We start from the raw sequence: 21,507 nt of genomic DNA, 5'->3' as shown, positions 1-21,507 counted from the left end.
CTTTGAGCTCTATTTAGTAGTCATGGTCAACACAATTCCTGGACTTAATGCTAAGGGGTGTCTTCTGCACAATAATCTTCTTCTTTTTAATATTTATTCCATTTTTAATTGCTTCCCATAAGCCATCCCTAAGTATAAAACATACACAGAACAATTGTATATAGAAAATCAGCTAAAACATTTCTCTATATCAGGAGTGGCCAACTTCCAAGAGACTGCGATCTACTCACAGAGTTAAAAACTGGGAGTGATCTACCCCCTTTTGGGGGGGTTCAGGTCAAAGTTGTTGCGCTTTTTTTAGGAAGGAGGAAGGCCCATGTTGGGGGGGGGGTTCGTGTAAATGTTGTTGAGCTTCTTTAGGGAAGAGGAAAGCAACATTGAATTTTTTTTTAGGAAGGAAAGCCCTGTGGTTCAGGTCATTTTAGGGGTGCAGGGCAAAGATGTTGAGCTTTTTGGGGGGAGCAAAAGTTTTTTAGCTTCTTTGGGGGGAGCCACTGATCTACCGGTGATCTACCACAGATGTCCAGTGATCTACCGGTAGATAACGATCTACCTGTTGGATATGCCTGCTCTATATAAAAACAATTCAGATAAGCGCACACATATATAACAATTTTTAAAACAGCAACACACATATATAAAATCAATTCAGATCCAAAGCAGATCCAGCTAGTAGTTGGTAGATCTCTGGGTTCTACTAAAGAACATATTCGCCCCTGCAAACTTGCAGTCTCCCCATCTCTACCTTATGAAATGTGGACAATTGAAACGGCATCTGAGCTGGTTACTAAACATGAGGTGCCCACCTTTTAGACTATAATGACTGTGTTTTTAAAGGCTTAAATAGATCGAGGCTTAAATTAAAACCAAAGCGGTTTGATTTGTTCAAGCAAGGCTAGGTTTATTTGTACCAGGGCCTGATTACTAGGGCACTGAAAATAAACTGGATTATGGCCGCCGCATCCACCAGGCTCCTAGCTAGATGCCCCTCCCCCATTCCTGGCCTCCATCAACTGTCACAGAACATTCTAGCTCTTCCCTTCTGGGGAATTCCAGCATCCCAAGTAAATGCACTGCTCTTAAGCCTTTGACTTGCCTCCGCCCTGATCTATCAAACCATTTGCAAGGGGGGAGACTGCATTTGCATTGTATGAAGAGTCCTTTGCCTATGGCGAGCACCTGGAGGACTTCAGAGATAGAAAGATGCTTCTCATGGTATCTTTCCACACTATCCCTACTGCTGTCCTTTTGTCTCCACCTCTTAAGAGTCCATATCTCAGATTCCACCCCGCTTTCCTTCTCTCTACTCCCTGCTAATATATTTTAAAATAAATATTAATATACAAAGCCCTTTACAACTTGGGGCCAGTTTATGTGTGAGCTCCCTTTACCCAATCAATATATGCCCAATATATCAACTGCTTTGATCTGCGGAACTGGAACTGTTACAGGCGTCACTATACTGTACTGTATTCTGTTTGTGTTTAGACAGGATTATGCAGGTATCTAGAATGCTGGTGTGTTTTTAGTTTATTGCTGGTTTAAATTGTTTGAATGCTTTGTTTCTACTAATTTTTATTTTTATTCTTTTTGTAAACATGAGCATTTTTGACAAGTGGGATATTGATTTTATGAAATAAGTAAGAGAAGATAATCTAAAGTATTCTGTGTGCTTTTCTGGTTTGAGGATTATGTCTGCTTCCTTATTGTGGCAAAAAATGTAACAACCACCCACTATTTCTTCTGAGTAACATTTCTCACGACCAAACATGATGATGTGGTGTTCATGTCATTTGGCCTTGTCAACTAGTATTTTGTGTGTGTTTTTAATCATTCGTATGGGGAGAGGCACATTGGGATCTTAGCTGAGGAGGGGCTTTAACTATATGCCCCTTCTGTGCCCCTAATCTGAATCAGGGGAGATTTGGCTTGGGACCATGGCAAGGGCAAAGGGTTAAAGCCCCCTTGCCCCCACGCCAGTCTCTCAGTCTTGTTGGTCTGCTTCCCCTGTTCTGTTCAGGACTCAACTTCTGTTGAGAGAGAGAGAGAGAGAGCTCTCGGATGATAACCCAACTCTAAAATAGCACTTTAAAAAAAAGTTCTTTTTATTAATGCATTTTACATGGCTTTACAAACTTCATTTTAAAAATGTATTTCAAATACAAATGATAAACTAGAACTCTTTCAAATTGTTTGAGAACCGAGGGCTCAACACGAACTATTGCCATTGTAAAATGCAGGCTTCTTTCCAGATTCGTTGAGGCCCAACTGTTTAAATGGCCAATTTTAATTTTAATAGTAGAAAACCCAGAACACTTCTATTAATGTTTTGTTCACAAATATACCATATAACTAGTCTCATATTTTACTTTCTTTCTTTCGAAAGATTATGAAGCTAATGTAAACTCTGGTTGAGACTCCCAGTGGAACACTCAAAATGTGTTTTAACTTTCCCATCAAGCGATCATCCAACAACTTGTATATGGAGGTATCTGGTGTAAAATTATATGGGTTGGAGTATGCAGAACAATGTAATGGGAAGTTGTCGTTGCTGTATTAATTTCCTACATTTAGGTGCAAGCACATGGTGAGTTATCTTACCATAAAATTATCATGTTATCTGCTGATGTATGTAGGAAATGAATATAAAAGATATGTATTGTGAGTACTGTAACAGGAAAACAGATCAATTTTGCTTTTTGCCTTGGTGGAAAAAAACCCATTCCTAGAATCTTTGGCTATGTCTTTTGGAACATAGACCTACTTCCATGTAATACCTCTAGGTTGAGTTTTTTAGCCTTGTTGTCGTTCATGGTAGTTACCGTAATGATTATCTTGCTATGCAACAAGAATGTGCACAATAATATACATTCCAAATAAAGATTTTTCTTTTTTACCTAGAATAGCATGTGTAGTCAGTTTTATCGGGGTTAACTTTTCAATGCACTCTAGTCAGAGGCTTATAGCACGGCACTTTGTTATGAAATAATCTATAATTTCATTCACACTTGCTCACAGTGGCATGTAAATATCAAAGTGACATTATTGTTGGTGTTAAGATTTAGAACTTAAAAACACATTTGGTCAAGTCTTGCTTTTAAGTACTTTTAAATCCATTCTGCTTTCTTGGAGTTCACTCTTGAAAAAAGAGAGGTTACTTTTTATTATTGCCACTGTAATTACTTCCCATGTTTGCTCTATGATCAGCCTAACACAGAACTGTCTCGGGAAACTTGAAGTCATTTATTCAGTTGGGCTGACAATTAGCTAGTTAAGTTCAAGCAGAAGAAGAAAAATATCAAAGCAACCTGGTTTTTCAGGTACATAGATAGTTGCAAAGATGAAAGAGTACCTTGTGTGGTTGGAAACATCTTTCGAATTCTAGGCACTGACATTGTATTTTTAGTTGTAAGCGATGCTTCTGGGGATGGATATGCCTTCCATACCTTTTCCTTTGCTGTATTAGGTGTTGTGTGCAGGGCTGCAAAATACCTGCACCTATCTATGTTCATCAAAGCTGCTGTGCTCAGGGCAATGAAGGCATCATTGTGAATGTTGCATTGCTGCAGTCCATCCTACATCCAGTCCTGCATGCTGCTTTGCTTATAAGAGTGAGCAGTTAGCCACATACAGTGGTACCTCGACATCCGAACGACTCGACTACCGAAGGTTTCGACTTCCAAAGTTGACAACCCCAGAAGTCTTTTCGCCCCGTGCACGGTCGGTGCATGCAGAGAAGTGCAAAATCGCGCTTTGCGCATGTGCAGAACAGGCGCTTCGACAGCCGAAGACTTCGACAGCCGAAGACGGCCATGGAACGGATCGTCTTCCTAAGTCGAGGTACCACTGTACTCAGTTGCCCTTTTGCTATACCAAATTTGTGAATCAGAAAATAAGAAAACGCTAGAGGCAGTATCCAACTTTTTAAAAAGTGTGAGCAGAACAACTTCTGCTTGTGCGATGTGACTTTCCCCCTCCTCCCCCTTGCATGTACTGCCCTGTCCCCAAACCTGCCTCTCAGAAGGCTGTGGGGAGCCCAGAACAGATATAGGGGACACATGGGGAAGGGAAGGGAAGTTTCATTGTGCAGCAGAAGCCATAGCACTACTTAGCTCTATGGTGAATATCACCCTAGATATTTCCATCTTCGGCTGAGTTGAGACCAAATTAGGCACAATTAGGGAGTAATTTTTGAGAAGTCTATACTGTATAAACAGTTTTTTATGTTGGCTCTATTGACATGAAAACAGAAACCACTTCTGGTGCCATGCCTTTTCTTTAGCCAGTGCTTCCAGGCCCTACTTGCTTCAGGGTTCTGAATACCATATCCAAATTTATATTCTGCTCTTCTGGAATCTGTAGGCAGCTAACAACAGTCATAAAATGAATTGCAATAAAGTAATATAAAACCAAATTAACAAACAATACAAAGAGCAGTAGAAAGAATCCAGCAGCAGAAAAACTACATAATGGAAACCAAAACTGAAAGCAGTAGCTGTTATGAAAGTATGGATTATAAATCAGAGAATCTTAGAGTTGGAAGGGACCCAAGGTTCATCTAGTCCAGGGGTCACCAGATTTACTGGCGTTTGGGCCGGTTCCCACCGCGCCGATCGCGCGGCGGGCCGGAGGATGGGGGAGCGCGCACCTGTGCAGGCCGGTGGGCGGGGGAGTGCGCGCCCGTGCGCATGCGCACGGACGCTTACTGGCGCGGTGGCGCGCTTCCAGGGTGGAAAAAGCGCCGGAAATCTGTTGTGCACATGCGTATGGGCCTCCCTTGACCCGGAAGTGCACCAGAAATGACCTCCTCCAGGTCGGAAGAGGCCCATACGCATGCGCACAAAGGATTTTCGGCGCTTTTTTCCCGACCCGGAAGAGCGCTGCCGCGCTGTGCGCCATAAGAGCGGGCGGCGGGGGTCGTCGCGGGCCGGATTAGCAGGCCAATTGGGCCGCATCCGGCCCCCGGGCCGTAGTCTGGGGACCCCTGATCTAGTCCAACCCCCTGCAATGCAGGAATCTCAGCTAAAGCATCCATGACAGATGCCCATCCAATCTCTGCTTAAAAACCTTCAATGAAGGAGAGTCCACAACCTCCCGAAGGAGTCTGTTTCAACAAATAAAATATTTTTTTAAAAAAAATAAAACCCTTATATAATGCATTCTAGAACCTGGATGCAAGGAACTTGTGACTCTCCATAGATTGTAGGACTCACACTCCTATCAGCCACATCTGGAGATCCCCTGCTTTAAAATAACATGCTTGTTGGTGAAGTGCTTTAGTCTTTTGGATGCTGAGCCATAAACTTCTATGAAGATATTTAGGATGGTTTGGAGGTCATCCTCTGAGTCTGCGCACACTACGTTGTCATCAGCATATTGAAGCTCTGCGGCAAAAGTTGTGGTAACCTTACTCTTTGTTTTCAACCTGCTCAAGTTAAAGAGCTTTCCATCTGTTTGATATATGATTTCCTTCGACAATGTGTAGGATCATGGCAATGGAAATAATAAAGAGAGTTGGTGTGATAACACATCCCTGTTTAACACCTGATTCCACTGTGAATGGTTCACTTTGAGAGCCATTGTTATCCGCGATTGTTGCTCTCATATTATCGTGGAGGAGCCGAAGGATGTTCACTAATTTATCTGGGCAGCCAATTTTCAGAAGGACAGTCCACAGGGCAGTACGATTTACAGTGTTGAAGGCCTTAGTCAGGTCAATAAACGCCATACACAGGTGTTGGTTTTGCTCTCTGCATTTTTCCTGAAGCTGTTGAGAAGTGAAAATCATGTTTTTAAAAAGAGATTGATAATCTTGGCATCCCTAAAGTCTGCTGGGATCTCCTGTCTCTCCCAGATTTTTTTGATGAGATTGTGTGGTTGTTGTGTAAGTTCACTGCTGCCCACTTTGAAGACTTCAGCAGTTATCCCATCAGGTCTGCTGGCTTTGTTGTTTTTCATTTGGTTAATAGCTGTACACAACTCTCCCAGATTTGAAGATACTTCAAGCTCATTTGTGAGAAGACTTCGGCAGCTACAGGGGAGTTGCTGGTAATGTTCTTTCCAACACAGTGCAATAGCTTCTTTATCTTTTTGAAGTGTGGTACCGTCTGTTGCGCGTAGGGGGCACATGCTATTATTGTTCCATAGATGGTCTTTGTGGCTTTAAAGAAACTCTGTGCATCATGAGTGTCGGCTAAGTGCTGGATCTCTCGAGCTTTTTTATCCACTGGGACTTCTTTTGTTTTCTGGTTCTTCTTTGAACCTCAGCCTTAGTGTTGGCATAGTTTGGTTTTTTCTTAGTGGCACAGTTTCCAACTCTTTGCCAGATCTGAAAGGCCTTACTTTCCTTGTCAATAATGCGTTCAATCTCCCTGTCATTCTCATCAAACCAGTCCTGGTGTTGCTTGGTCCAGTGTTCCTTGATGCAGGGAACTCCAAAAGCAGGTGGTGCTTAAGAGTCGTCTGGAGGCAATCCCGCTTAATAGGATCTTGAAGGATAATTTGAGACTAGCAGAGATTAATATGATGTTGTACCTGTCATAGCATTCCAGATTTCTATATCTTACATTTTTGTTATGATGGGGCTTGAATGCATAATTAAAAGAGCAGAATAAAAGCAAGTTGAGTATTTCTGTTCCAGGTGTTGAAACTATAAATTTATTGAGTTAAGATATTTTGGCTCTTTAAATATGTATTAATTTTATGGGTTTGTCGTATGCTTTTCAAGCTCAGCTATTAGCACAATATGAATTTCATGAAGAATTCAGCAACAAAAAACAATTTGCAGGATTCTACAACTCAGAAGACCTGTTTAAAAAGAGAGGGCTTAACACCTTCCCTCTGAAAAGGGCTAACTGAGCAATTTCTGGCATATCTCTGCCAAGAGAAATGCACACAGTTTTGCAAAAGGCCTTATTGCCAGGAAAGTATCATTGGCAAAGCATTCTTTATTGCTAATAACCACACTACTTGTATATTGCTGAAAATTTACATGCTGTTTTACAGAGCAAATTAAAGCCATTTCTCTATACCAAAGGCATTAGAATTATTTTCAGATTTCCACATACAAAAATTTGGCAGATATTAAAGATACTGTACAGTCGATGTTGCTCACATAAAAAGCACTTTATTTGTACCACCACTTGAGTTCTGTCTATAATAAAACTGCTTTATACAATCTAGTCAGAACTCTAGTGGCACATGAAAATTCAGAATAGATGTGAGACGTTATTTATGTACGGTAAGCAAGAGAAAGATGTATGTAAGTGAAATGATTCCTGTACACAGCAATAATCAACTTGTTTTAACCTTGCTTTTTTGCCATTTTCAGGCATGGGCAATATATCACAGCACATCTATAAAGATAATTTACATTGTATTTAAAATTGGAGGTGGTCTTTTGGAAGTGGAATAGATGTGGCCTCTGATGTTTTTTTCCTAAAATGTGTTCTTATTCCACAAATGGAAGAAGAAGACGTTTAGTTGTTCCGGAGTTATAAACAAACAAAAACATGTTTTAATTTTTCCCTCTGCAGTGTTTGTCTGATCATCCTGCAAGCCTGTAGAAGCGAAGACACTGAGAGCAGATGAGATCAAGGCAGTGACTGGTTGGCTTTCTCTACTTCCTGCTCCCAAGGATTATTGCCAGATTGCTGTGGAGATGAATGGAGAACAGCAGCATGAGACAGGTACTGCAATTATGGCACCTGGGGTTCCAACAGGTATCTTCTCAGTTGTAAATCTATTCTGGACAAATTAACCTCGTTTTGCATACTTGCGACACAGATGATTAAAAAGATAAGCCATGGGTAAAGTTGCTTTAAAGTTCAAAGGCAGGGGCTATGAAGACCATTGCTGAAGTTCCTCTTCAGTTAAGTATCTTCTGCACTTGTGTTAACATTGCAGTGTGCCTGTAGCTCTCAAAAACATCTTCCAGCAGCAGCTGATCTAAACAGCTTCTCATCTCATGCAGAGTTTCCTTGTGCCTCACCTCTGGCTTGTTGTGACTATATGGCAACATTTCGGTACAGCATAATAAAGGCTTATCATTAAAAGAATGAGCCCAGCCTCCCTCTGGGCTCACATACTTCTTCCTTCACCTCTTTTCCTCCATGATAACTTGGAAGCTTTGATTCTGATGTAGACTAGCCAGTTTATCATTGAGTCAGAAGCCAAACAATTGTGGTTCATCCTAATTATAGGTATTTGAAACAAGCCATCTTCTAACTATGGGTTGCAAGGTTGCAAAGCTGGCTTGTCTCAACTAACCATAGTTGTGATAAACCAGAGTTTAGGATTTAGACATAATTTGTGTTTCTGCAAGTGGAAGCAAAAGCTTATCTCCTCACACTAGAGAGGAACAGGGAGGGATGGGCACACAAGCCCAAGGCTTGTGCATAAACCACAACTCATTGTTCTGTCATGTCTAAACCCAGCCAGTGTGTTTTCGTTTTCATTTCTGTCCTCCTGCTGCCGCATTTTAAACAAGTATAGAGTTTACAGCCATCGCTTCTTTGAATTTGCAGAAATTATTCTTAAAGTTTGTGCCCACTTCACAGACCTTGTTTAGATGGAGCATAGGTGATGAGCTCTTTCACATAAGAGCTTGAATTGTGTGATTCTTCTTGATATAATCACAAACCACACGTAAGTACAGAATGTGGAACTTTGCTAATGCTTATTGTGGTTTCATATTCTGTGGCCTCAAATGCTGTGAGCTGTACATTTTGAGGGTGTGTGGCCTTTTCTCTTTCAAGGAATAAATATGCTGACAAAGCGAGTAACATTGCATGCAGTATATTGAATGTGGGTGATGCAATCTGCCATAAATAGAGACTTGGAAGTGTTAGAATCTTTCATTAATGTTGAAATTTGGCTTTTCTCCTACCCACTTCACTTCCTGTGAGAGGAAGAGTTAGTCCTTAAAGAATTGAGTACGGCATGGGCAGTACTATTGCTATTCTGCATTTCATAACCAGCCCAACCCAGTGTTTACTGCCCAGGTATTATAAATAATAACATGCAGCTTAATTTCTTACTACAACATGCCTTTGAATTTGCAAACTTGACAGAGGGCTTCCTGAAATTCTTCTCTGACAAGTGTGTATATTTTTCAGTTACATAAGATGCAATTAAGGAGACTTCAGGCTACACAAAGGAATTATATGTGAAGCTGGTTATGTACTAACAGCAATCCTATAGTCTCATTATGTCAGGACAGGAGATACGCTACTGCTACATCAGTTGTGCAGTTTCCAGTGTATGCTCAGCCCAGGAGGAGAGGGGGGAGATGCACAATGAGAAAGTACCAAAAAGCGAGAAATGTTCATTGTCTCTGGAAATGCTGCCATAGCCCACCCATCAGTGCCTATGCTGGCAATGATGCCCACATGCTACCCATCCAGAAGCAGAGCATGAACTCTCAACGATGGGGGTACACCCTCTGCGTGTTCATACTCGGCATACAATATGACTCCAAGGCCCCACCTTCCATCCACCCCAGTGGCACAGCTACAACAACACCTCTCCTGCCAATCTTCAGGCACACCTCCAGGCAGGACCCACTTATACATAAAATAGTCACTATTTTATGAGCACAAGTCACTCAAAGGGGCAGGAGAAGTCACACAGTGCAGGGTAATGTTAGAGAATGCTCATAGGCCCACCTGGTCCCTATAGGTGTCTGTGGGGGAGCAGTTGCCACCCACTTGAGCCACAACTCTCAGATTCCATTAAACAAAATGTTTCTAGCATTTATGGAACACAGGAGATAAAGCAAAACATATAGTCTCGTTTGTTTTGTGAAAGGCTAGCCTACTCCAGTCTTCTCAGTGTTTCTAACCAATGAATGAAGTCATGGCAGTGACTGACATTTAGGAAAGCAGCTCTAGCCAGTTACGCAAAGAGAAGTCTGGAGTGAAACTCCCCCTGTTCAGAGAAGGAGCTTCTTGGCTTGTTTGTAAGCCTTTTATGTTGGTCTTCCCCAATGGGGAAGTGATTGGCGCCCCATAGAAATCAATTCAATTATCCAGCATTTTAGCGTAATACTGATTGGGGACTAGTGTGTTGGCTCAAAAACAAAAGGAATAAGCAAATGCAGGAGTTTACAATCTCTCAAATTCAGATCTGATTTCATATAACAAAATGTATTTTTTAAAAAAATGAGTTCTGTTAATGGGTGGGGGTGTAAGATTGTGCTGTAAAATGCCATCCATCTTTTCCATATAGACACCTCAGCACGCACCTGACCTGCTGTATATAAGGTGTCTATGTGCATTTAAAATTATGACAGAAGTTGTTCTTTGGTGAGAGCAAACTAGCTACATAAATTGAAATGGCAACTGCAAAATCTGACACCAACTGTATAGTCAGTCTGAGCTTAGCTAATGAAGCCCATCTACTCATCCTTGAGGCATTACTTTTGGAGTGGAGAGCGTTATATATAGCTGTTAAGGAAAGAGAGCGCAGCCAGGCCTCGTGAGCTATATATCTGTTTAAGGATTGATCCTGTCACATATTAAATCAAGGGTGTACTACTTACAGACATAAGTCACAAATCAAATATGTTTGTGAAGGAGCTGCTGCCCTCTCCTCATGTATTTGCAAGTTGCTTAGTGACCACCACCTAAGCTTTTACTGTAATGTTCTTTTTTTCTCCTGCCATTTTCTTGATTGCTGTTCCGTGTTTTTGGCTGAGCTTTCAGCCAATTTAACATGCAAATAGTTCCTATTTTTCACAGAATTCCAATTATTTTTGATACGTGTTGTACCTCTTCAAGCGGTTTTTCTTACAGAAGTGCCCTCGGTACATGTTGGGTGTCAAGGACACCGAAACAACATGGGGACTTCAGTAATTCACACTGGCTGCTAACATAAGTGGCAGAATCAGGACAGGTGGCACCTGCAGCATCAAATTTCTCACCGTACTTTGTACAATCTTAAGTAGTCTCCCACTCCCAGTATTCTGGAATTTGTTGACATCCTTATCTCTGGTTGCATTATACATCAGAATATTTGCATAGTTTTATTAGGTTCCCTCAACCTGTATTAACAAACAAGGTGTCCATCTGGCTTTTTAATACACTCATTTAGTATATTTCCAAAGCAACCCCTTCACAAGTAAGGAATTTAAAGTAGCAAACCGGTGTTTCTCCTAAAAGCTTCTGTGTGTTTTTTCTGGTTTATTACAGATGCAGGATCAGGTGTGGAAGAAGCAGAATTCAATTGGGAGGAGTATTTGGAAGATACAGGAGCAACAGCAGCACCTCATGGCTCGTTTAAACACGTAAGTGAGCATCTGGTCAGTCTCTCCTCTCTTTTTTATGCATTATTTGAGCTCTAATCCCCAGAGAGCCATAATGTGAAGAAGCTCTTTTGGTTTCGTATGCTTGAGAAATCAAAATGCAGCTGTTTAGGTTTTTTGCTCCTTCTGAAATGTCTTCACAAGTCCCATTAGGGGGATATGCCATTAGTGGGGAGCTTCTGTCCTTTGCCTTACAAGGCAGCCCTTGTTTTTTCAGTTGGTGCTAGAGATCAATCCAAATAATGGCTAATGTTCATACTTTCAAAGAGAGTGGCCATTGATTATTTGTCCTTCTATGATTTGGCAGGGAAGAAGATCTCTTGCAGTTGGTACAAATGCCCTATACGGGCAACAGGTTGTATCCAGCGCTAGTCATTCTGTGCCACTTTCTCTCCTGGAATAAGAAACCAGTAGCTCCTTATATATGCAAATAACAGTTGTTGAGGTCGTACAGTCAAATCTCGGTTGTCGAACGTAATCCGTTCCGGAAGCTTGTTTGGCTTCTGAAACATTCGACAACTGAGGCGTGGCTTCTGATTGGCTTCAGGAGCTTCCTGCACTCAAGCTGAAGCCGCGTTGGACATTAGGTTTCTGAAAAACGTTTGAAAACCAGAGCATTTACATCTGGATTTTTGGCGTTTGGGAGCCGAAACGTTCCAGAACGGAGGCATTTGGGATCCGAGGTTTGACTGTAGAAGCTATATTGGGCAGCTTAAAAATAACAAGTCGCCAGGTCCAGGGTTATTTTACAAAAAGTTTAAAGATCTTTTAGTTCCCCACCTGCATCACTTTTTCAATGACACCCTGAACAGTGACTTGTTACCAGAGACATGGTTCTATTCTAAATCCTTAATGCTAGCTTCAAACCAGTTGGCGATCTGCTGCTCTGTGCTGCTCGGGCAGGAGATCTAGAAGCATGATAAGCCGCACCAACAGGTTAAAGAACAGTTTCTACCCATGGGCCGTGAGGGTGCTGAATGGAAGTCAGCAACATTGCAGCTGACGTTCGGGGTTGGTGGTCGTACAACAGCACACAGAGTGTAGCAAGGACTAAGAGATTGTGGGGGGCTCATTTAATCTCACTGTAAACAAGTGGTACAGTGACAATAAAGTATTTTTATTTCAAGTATGTTGTGGTTCCCCAGCAATATAGAGCTTTGTTCTTGGCATGGCTCCTTTTTTTTTCTTTTTTCTTTTTGTAGTAAATATTTAAATATATTTCACTTGGGAAGTATGGTGAAGAAGCTTCTGACTTCAGTTTCTGGCTGGGTTGCCCGGTTGCTCTTTTATTTTGTTGTTTAAAAGTCCATCACAACTGCAGTCTGCAGACTATCCAAGGGAGTCTTTTTTAAAAAATAATAAAGTTGGCAAAGTTCAAGCTGGGATATCACTCGCAATTTTCCTCAGCTAAACTGTTGCTTTACAGATTTAAAGCCTTTGCTGCTTCAAGGATTTAAGCCAAATTGGAACACTGTTTCTGCATGTTCACAAATTATTCAGTATCCATACCGGCACCTTTCTGCTTCATCCTTACAGAACTAAGGTTGCCCTCTTGTGGCTAAATCAATGCCTTTTGTGAACCTGTGCAAACTATACTTGCCCTGTAATTAACCTGTGGCAGGCTTAACGTAATACCTTTGCAGTCTTCTATGCAACTGGGGTTGCAATTCTATTAGGGGTGTATTCTGAAGATATTTTTTTCCCCTTAATCAATTTGCTTTTCCACTTGCTTATTAGTTTAATAAGCCACAGAATTGTGCATGTGCTGTGTGCTGGTGCATGTAGCCTGATTGCTTCTGCTTTGCTCCCCGCTGGCATGAACAGACAAACAAACTGAGAGGGTGTGTGCTTAGTGTAATACCTGAACCTGGGATCGTAGTTTGTTGCTCCTTAGCAAGCCTTGATGTGCAAGGCAACAACAAGTCGGATTAACAGTCATGGCTTGTTGAGAAAGACACCACGATCCTGAGCTCAGGTGCAAAATTAAGCTTCCTGGTGTAGAATTAAGCCTCTTCCATCTTGTGCTAGGGGAGGACAGTATGGTTTATTAACCAATTTTTTCATTTACAATTACAGTGGTACCTCTACTTATGAATAACTCTACTTACGAATGGAGCTCCGTCAGCCATCTTGGATGTGGTTTAGATAGGATTTTTTCTACTTACGAATTTTTAGATAGGGTTGCTTCGGCTTACGATTTTTTTCTCCCAATGCATTCCTATGGGATTCGACTTACAAATTTTTTCGACTTACAAATGTGCGTTCGGAACGCATTAAATTCATAAGTAGAGGTACCACTGTACATGTGAACACGGTCACTATAGAGTAATATGCAGATAGATAAATAGCTACACACACAATTGTCTAAATCACCACACTTTACATCAGGAAGTTATTTTTAGTCTTATTCACATGTGTCTTCTGGTCTGAAGTTTGCAACCATTAGAAGCAAGAGGAAAGAGGTGTGCTTAATTAACTATTTTAAAATACAGTAGTTATAAATACTGTAGTTAAATATTATAAATCTATCAATTAACTAATCTATCAGTATTATAATTGCTGTAATCACACCTACAGATTATATTTTGGATGCCTGCATTCCTAGACAGCTGGTCACCTGCAACTATTTTTTTCATAGTGAATGCCCTCACAAATAAAAAAGAACGAAATTAGTTCCCTTCACTCTTCATCCCACTGCAGTCTTACTAGACTGCCATAAGAGGGTGCTGTTTGAGCATGAGTGATGTGTGCATGCACACGAAAGCTCATACCAAAATAAAAACTTAGTTGGTCTTTAAGGTGCTACTGAAGGAATTTTTTTTAAGTTTATAATAAGTACTGTATCTTGTTTCTAATCCACGAATATTCCAGCCACAAATATTTGTACCAAATAAGATGTGAATCCTGTTTTGTGTTGATAATTGTTTGTTTTTCTTTCTCTTGCTATTGGTTGTTCCTACCATGTTTGCCACATTGATGTCCTCGGAGGAAAGGGATTCATTCTCTTTCCTTTTTTGCACTGTAGTGGATGACATACTAGGAAACAAATTCTGCCTCAACTGCTTGATGCATCTCATGCCATGCTTGCAGGAAAGAAGGGGAGGGCAATATATGTTAGCAGGCACACTTCTCCTTTAACACAGTGTAAAATACAACAGTAGAATGGGTTTGAAGACGTATGACATGCTGCAAAGTAATTTCATTTGCTTATCTAATGGAAAGGGACACCAGCTTCGGTTCTGTTTTGGGGAGAGGATTACATGCTGTTTTTACTCCTGATGCAAATAGTTTTTTTATTGAACATGCTTTCCTGTTAAGGATCAGTGCATAGCCATTTTTATTTCCTATACAGAGGAAAGTAGGATTTACAAGTGTAAAATTTTAATTCAAGTAAAATTGTAATTCAAGTTGGGGGCAATCATGTGGTAGTATGTTGTACTGTGGCACACAGAGAAATAAAAATTGCTATGCACTGATCTGTTGTCTGGTAAGGAAAGGGAGGGGTTGTCTGGTAAAAGAAAGGGAGATTATATTTTGTGCTGAGAAAGCATTGAAGTTTTTCTGCCAAGCTTAAAAGCACCAGAATTTTATATTCTATTACTATTATGTTGTTTAACCCTGTAATGGAATCATCATCATCATCATCATTATTAAATAATTTTATTTATATCCCCCCTCCCCAGGCATAACTGGGCTCAGGGCAGCTAACATCAAAATATAAATAATGTACATTAAAACATAAAATTCAGCAATTGACTGAAATACTGCTTAAAATCAAATAAGATCAGAAGGCAACCAGCAAATTATGACTATAGCGGTTGGGAACCTTAGGTACTCACCAGGCTCAGCTACTGCATTTATATGAGCCAGTGAGAGGAGTTAGAGAGGCCTCTTATATATAGGGTCATTATTTAGTTAATAATGGCTTCCTTATTACACATATTGTATGCAAAGAGAGAGGTTTGAATGCTTGACACTGAAATGCAAGGGGAAGCTTCTCTTTTCTTCCTACTCCCCCCCCCCCAAACAAATGAGATTAAAGCACTGGAGCTGGTTATGTACATAAGATTGGCCTTGTTAATGTCAGCTGAAGAGGAAAGTAACTCATGTGATATGATCATTTAAAATTAATTAATTTAAAATTAATTCACTTTGGCTTTAAGCAGCATATTATCTGTTGCATGCTTACGAATCAAATTGTGTAATTTGGTCTATGTATTGTTGATTGGCTGTAGATTTAAGCTGGTTTTTTGTTTATTTTTAACATTGCCCTGTTTTATTATAGGATGTAAATTACTATTCTCAGTCTCCTTTACTTTTTATGCAGTGTCTGAACTCAAGGACTGACTGATAGGTTTTCATCATAAGCTGCAGGCTTGAATTTTTCTCACATTTTTTCGCATCACAGTTGCCTTCTAAATTATGTTTGTCATATAACGTTAATCGCCTTTCTCTTGGAATAGGTTTGAAACGCCTTATTTCTGATGTTCCTTCCTAATCCACATTCATTTGGTTTTGTCTTGACAAGCACAGATTCGTTTGTTACCAATCCTTAGTAACACCTTTCTATCCATTTTATACACTTTTCACTTGGTTACCAGTTCACTAAAAAGCTTTTTCTGCATCCTTATTGGTCTGTTAAATTTAATCTGTTCTCCTGAATTTGGATAGCACACAATGGATATTTTAGAATTATTTTTTAAATTGCCCACTCCTGTCATTGGTGTTATCTAGCTGTGTTAGCTTACCTTTGGGTGTTGATAAAATCTTCTGAAATAAATGTTACTTCTGCTTTGCAATTTATCATTGTGGCCAGATCTTGTGGCCAGTTTTTCCCAAGGTACCCCATTGTCAGTTGGTTCTTCATTGAACAAAAGCAAATAAAAAAAAAGTTTGTGCCTTGGTTTCTACATCATTGTAGACCCACTGAAAGAGGCGGTCATTAAACCACTTCTTAAAAAAAAAATCTTTAGACCCGGCCAATATGGCCAACTACTGCCCAGTCTCAAATTTACCATTCTTGGGAAAGGTGATTGAGCAGGTCGTTGCTGAACAACTGCAAGCACGCCTAGAAGAAGCGGACCATTTGGATCCCTTCCAATTGAGATTCAGGCCTCACCATGGGACTAAAACTGCCTTGGTCGCGCTGGTCGATGATCTCCGGCGAGCTAAGGACAAAGGTGAGAGCTGTTTCCTAGTTCTGCTGGATTTCTCAGTGGACTTTGACGCCATCGACCATAACATCCTTCTGGACCGTCTAGAGGGGTTGGGAGCTGGGGGCACTGTTCCGCTCCTTCCTCCTGGGCGGTGTTCAGAAAGTGGTGTTGGGGGATGAGTGTTCAAACACCTGGGCACTCACTTGTGGGGTGTCTCAGGGTTCTGTTCTCTCCCCCATGCTTTTTAATATCTATATGAAGCCACTGGGAGAGATCATCGGGGTTTGGGCTGGGTGTTCATCAGTATGCAGATGACACCCAGCTCTACCTCTCTTTTAAATCAGAACCAGTGAAGGCGGTGAAGGTCCTGTGTGAGTGCCTGGAGGCGGTTGGAGGATGGATGGTGGCTAACAGATTGAGGTTGAACCCTGACAAGACAGAAGTACTGTTTGTGGGGGACAGGAGGCGGGCAGGTGTGGAGGACTCCCTGGTCCTGAATGGGGTAACTGTGCCCCTGAAGGACCAGGTGCGCAGCCTGGGAGTCATTTTGGACTCACAGCTGTCCATGGAGGCGCAGGTCAATTCTGCGTCCAGGGCAGCTGTCTATCAGCTCCATCTGGTACGCAGACTGAGACCCTACCTGCCTGCAGACTGTCTAGCCAGGGTGGTGCATGCTCTAGTTATCTCCCGCTTGGACTACTGCAATGCGCTCTACGTGGGGTACCTTTGAAGGTGACCCAGAAACTGCAATTAATCCAGAATGCGGCAGCTAGACTAGTGACTGGGAGTGGCCTCCGGGACCACATAACACCAGTCCTGAGAGATCTACACTGGTTCCCAGTACGTTTCCGAGCACAATTCAAAGTGTTGGTACTGACCTTTAAAGCCCTAAACGGCCTCGGTCCTGTATACCTGAAGGAGCGTCTCCACCCCCACCATTCAGCCCGGACACTAAGATCCTGCACCGAGGGCCTTCTGGCAGTTCCCTCATTGCGAGAAGTGAGGTTACAGGGAACCAGACAGAGGGCCTTCTCAGTAGTGGCACCCGCCCTGTGGAACGCCCTCCCAGCAGATGCCAAGGCAATAAGCAACTATTCTACTTTTAGAAGACAACTGAAGGCGGCCCTGTTTAGGAATGTTTTTAATGTTTGATGCTGTACTGTTTTTAATATTCGGTTGGACGCCGCCCAGAGTGGCTGGGGAAACCCAGCCAGATGGGCAGGATATAAATAATATGTTGTTGTTGTTGTTGTTGTTGTTGTTGTTGTTGTTGTTGTTGTTGTTGTGTTTTTAAAAGAAGTTGTTCCAGATCCCTGCAAAATGTTTTTAAAATTAAGTGATCAAATTGCAACCATGGAGCCATGCATTGATGTGTTGCTTGATTTCTTTTTTTAAGGTGGACACTAGCCTGCAAAATGGCTTTGCACCAGGCATGAAACTAGAGGTTGCTGTCAAACCTGGCCCTGATACGTACTGGATTGCTACAATCATTACCACTTGTGGACCATTACTGCTATTGCGATATGATGGGTATGGAGAGGACAGGAAGGCAGACTTTTGGTGTGACATCATGACAGCTGACTTGCATCCAATTGGGTGGTGTGAGCAGAACAAGAAGACCCTCAAAGTGCCTGAAGGTAACAGTCCACCATGGGGAGAAGAATGTTTCAATAAACCTCCTACAGATTATATATATTGCAGGAGACAAAGCCCTGTTTAAGATTTTTGCATAATCTTCTGTGCTCAGCTGTCCATAAACTACTAAGAATGGCTTTGAGTCTATTATACCTGCAAACACTATCATCACTTGGCTGAAACAGCTGTAGATGAATCTGTTTTTCACTTGGCTATTTGTTAATGCACCTGTTGGACCCATTCATATTTGTAACGACTATCTGTCTCTGTGCTTGTGATAGTTCAATTCCTCTGCTTGACCTCTAGGAAAATGATGGTTGAGATCACAAAAAAATCTTACTAACTTCAAGTTCTGCTGCTGAGCAAGGCAAAAGTTGCAAATCTTCTTAGGATTGGACATGGGGCCTGCTGTTGACTTTCCCCAGCATAAATGTAACTCTATGATACGTTATGATAAGATAGGAAGAGTAAATACTGAACAACATTTTTTCTTTTCTTTTTAGGCATCAAAGATAAAATTTCTAACCAGGAGGAATTCCTTCAGCAGACTCTGAAAGGAGCTTGCAGTGCTCCTGCCACTCTTCTTGAAGGTGTAAGTGTGCACATGGATCAGCAGCAATAAAAATACTTCGCCCTTGTTACGTCTTAAACCAATATCTATTAAAGCCCTTTGTGTTAGACTTTGCGGCTACAATAGTCTTCTGGAACAACTTCATTTTTCCCTTTACCAAAGTGAATGTTATGACAGCTGAGGATTCACATTTAAAAGGGCACAATAAAATGTAAACATATAGTTTGAGCAGCAATCCTAACCATATCTGCTCAGAACTAAATTCAGTTAAATTCAATGGGACACAGCCCTTCTTAGAATATACTTTAATGATTTTAAAAAACACACACACACTTTCAAAATGCTATTTTTCCTCCGGTGGAGGTCCTTTGATGTAGCTGACCTATTTTGCTTTCTTGCTTTTATGTAAAAGAAAAATATTTTGTTATGGTAGAACTAACTGGAAAAGCTTTCCCCCATACTTCCAAAGATAGCCAGAGATCAGATGTCAATGAAATAAACAACTATCTGACTTTTAGAAGACATCTGAAGGCAGTCCTGTTTAGGAAAGTTTTCAATGTTTGATGTTTTATCGTGTTTTTAATATTCTGTTGGGAGCTGAGATGGGGTATAAACTATACCCCATATATATATATATATATATATATATGATTATGTGTGCTAATTAGAGAGTTCAGATTCCATTACTATGTTTTCTTGTACTTTTTTTGCTGTTTTGGGAAGCTAATCTTTCAGCAAAACAGCCTACCAGCGATACCTAGTGAAATAATACAAGTATTAAAACATAATAATTTATTTGAAACACAAGACACTCAGCTACTCCTGGAAGAGAGGACACTGGTGAAACACCAATGATTCCAGTTCAAAAGGGTACATGCTTAAAGAGAAGGTTGATAACCCACATAACCAACCATTCTACTTATAACCACCGACATGATTTCAAGGTCTGAATGGGAAGGATGGTAGGAAATGGCAGATTCCTTGTCCTTCCACAGTAATCACCAACCTGGCTGTGTCATAGGCACTAGCATCACAAAGACAGACGGTTGAGAAAGTAGATCTGACGGTATGGATAGAGTGCATAAGAATATATTTTTAAAGAGTCAATATGGCAGAGGTGGGCTTCCTAAAACAAATGCGACCAATAGTATTTGCTCATCTTTCCCTTATAAATAAAGATGGGTAAGCATTTTTAAAGGAAACAGAAGGTCATTTTTTCCAGCCCCAGTTTGTTTTTGAAATTGCTTGACAAGAAAGCATGAAGACAAATGCTGGTTCCTACTATCTATATGAATTACAAATTACCATGATCTTAGCTGTGTGGCTATCAAGGTTTTAAGTGGAAGCTGCGGTGCCGTGAATAGGAAATAGGACTACATTTCCACATCTTGCCAGAATTCCTGATAACTCATTAGCTGACCCAACAGTATTCATAGCTGATGTCTGTGTATAACTCAGCATGAGCAATGAAGAGGGATATTTTGTCTTGATAGCTTTTCAAGGCAGGTGACTGGACAGCTTACCATTTATCTTCCTTTTTCCACTTTCCTCCGCAGCTCCATCGAGGGAAGAATCCCTTGGATCTCATTGCTCCCGGTTCAAGACTAGAATGTCAGCACCTGAATGATTCTCTAGGAGCTTGGATAGTCAATGTTTCGGAAAATGTTGGTGGAAGGCTCAAACTGCGTTACGAAGGACTCGGAGATTTAGATCAGTATGACTTATGGATGTTCTATTTGGATCCCTTTCTCCATCCAGTGGGCTGGGCAACTCAACAAGGATACATCCTTGAACCTCCACTAGGTATAAAACTGCATTTTCAATTTGGAGTGCAAGGTTTGAAGAAGAAAAACTTTTGGTGTTTTCACACGCGCACACACACACACACACACAGACACACAGTGGTTCCTCAGTTTTCGAACATAATCCATTCCAGGAGGCCATTTGAAAAATGGAAACTCAATACGGAAGCCTCAAAACATATGGAAAACTCAAAGAAGAAGCCGCCTCAGAAGTTCGACTTCCGAGGTGCATTCGAAAATGGAAACATTTACTTCTGGGTTTTCAGCGTTCGAAAACCGAAACGTTTGACCTCAAGATGCTCAAAAACTGAGGTGTACACACACACACGTACTTGCTTTTGGAATTGCCAACAAGACTCATCTGCTCAGAGCAGCTATTTTAAAAGAATAGAAAAACATGTAAATTTCCCAATATTGTACCCCTGTCTCTTGTTTGGGGTATATTGACAAGACCAAACAGAGAATCTCTGGGATTTGGCATTTGCTAGTATGGACCCAGGTGGCGCTGTGGGATAAACCACAGAGTCTAGGGCTTGCTGATCAGAAGGTCGGCGATTTGAATCCCTGCAACGGGGTGAGCTCCCGTTGCTCGGTCCCTGCTCCTGCCCACCTAGCAGTTCGGAAACACATCAAAGTGCAAGTAGATAAATAGGGACCGCTCCGGCGGGAAGGTAAACGGTGTTTCCGTGCGCTGCTCTAATTCACCAGAAGCAGCTTTGTCATGCTGGCCACATGACCCGGAAGCTGTCTGCGGACAAATGCCAGCTCCCTCGGCCTATAGAGCGAGGTGAGCGCCGCAACCCCAGAGTCGGACACAACTGGACCTGATGGTCAGGGGCCCCTTTACCTTTACCTAGTATGCTATGCAACGTAGAGCTATACAATAAGGAAAAATAGCAGGCAAAGGAAAAAGAGAGAATGCATGCATACATGAATTTGTCTTTGTCTTCCCTTGGGCTTGTTTTCATTAGCCTTGAACAGTATTCTGTGGTCTCAGTTTAAGGAACTTTCAGTCGAAACAGAAATCATACTGTGTCTTCA

At 41.3% G+C, this 21,507-nt stretch overlaps 1 protein-coding gene across 3 annotated transcripts in view; it reads left to right on the top strand.

Annotated features, from left to right (window-relative positions):
- SFMBT1 (Scm like with four mbt domains 1) overlaps positions 1-21,507 on the top strand; it is a 72,336-nt gene that overhangs the window by 32,008 nt on the left and 18,821 nt on the right. For 2 of the 3 annotated variants that reach the window (XM_035106166.3, XM_035106167.3), the window contains exons 2-6: positions 7,536-7,688; positions 11,190-11,284; positions 17,855-18,095; positions 18,597-18,685; positions 20,221-20,467. In XM_035106166.3, coding sequence (XP_034962057.1) covers positions 7,661-7,688; positions 11,190-11,284; positions 17,855-18,095; positions 18,597-18,685; positions 20,221-20,467 — 700 coding nt within the window. In that variant the 5' untranslated portion in view covers positions 7,536-7,660. Of the gene's footprint in view, positions 1-7,535; positions 7,689-11,189; positions 11,285-16,331; positions 16,483-17,854; positions 18,096-18,596; positions 18,686-20,220; positions 20,468-21,507 lie in introns of those variants that run through there. The other variant, XM_035106169.3, reaches the window with a different exon arrangement.

The sequence above is a fragment of the Zootoca vivipara genome, chromosome 2, assembly GCF_965207765.1.
Source record: "Zootoca vivipara chromosome 2, rZooViv2.hap1.1, whole genome shotgun sequence".
Classification (NCBI taxonomy): Eukaryota; Metazoa; Chordata; class Lepidosauria; order Squamata; family Lacertidae; genus Zootoca; species Zootoca vivipara.
Note: the sequence above shows the minus strand (reverse complement) of the source record. Positions and strands in the feature narration are given on the sequence as shown.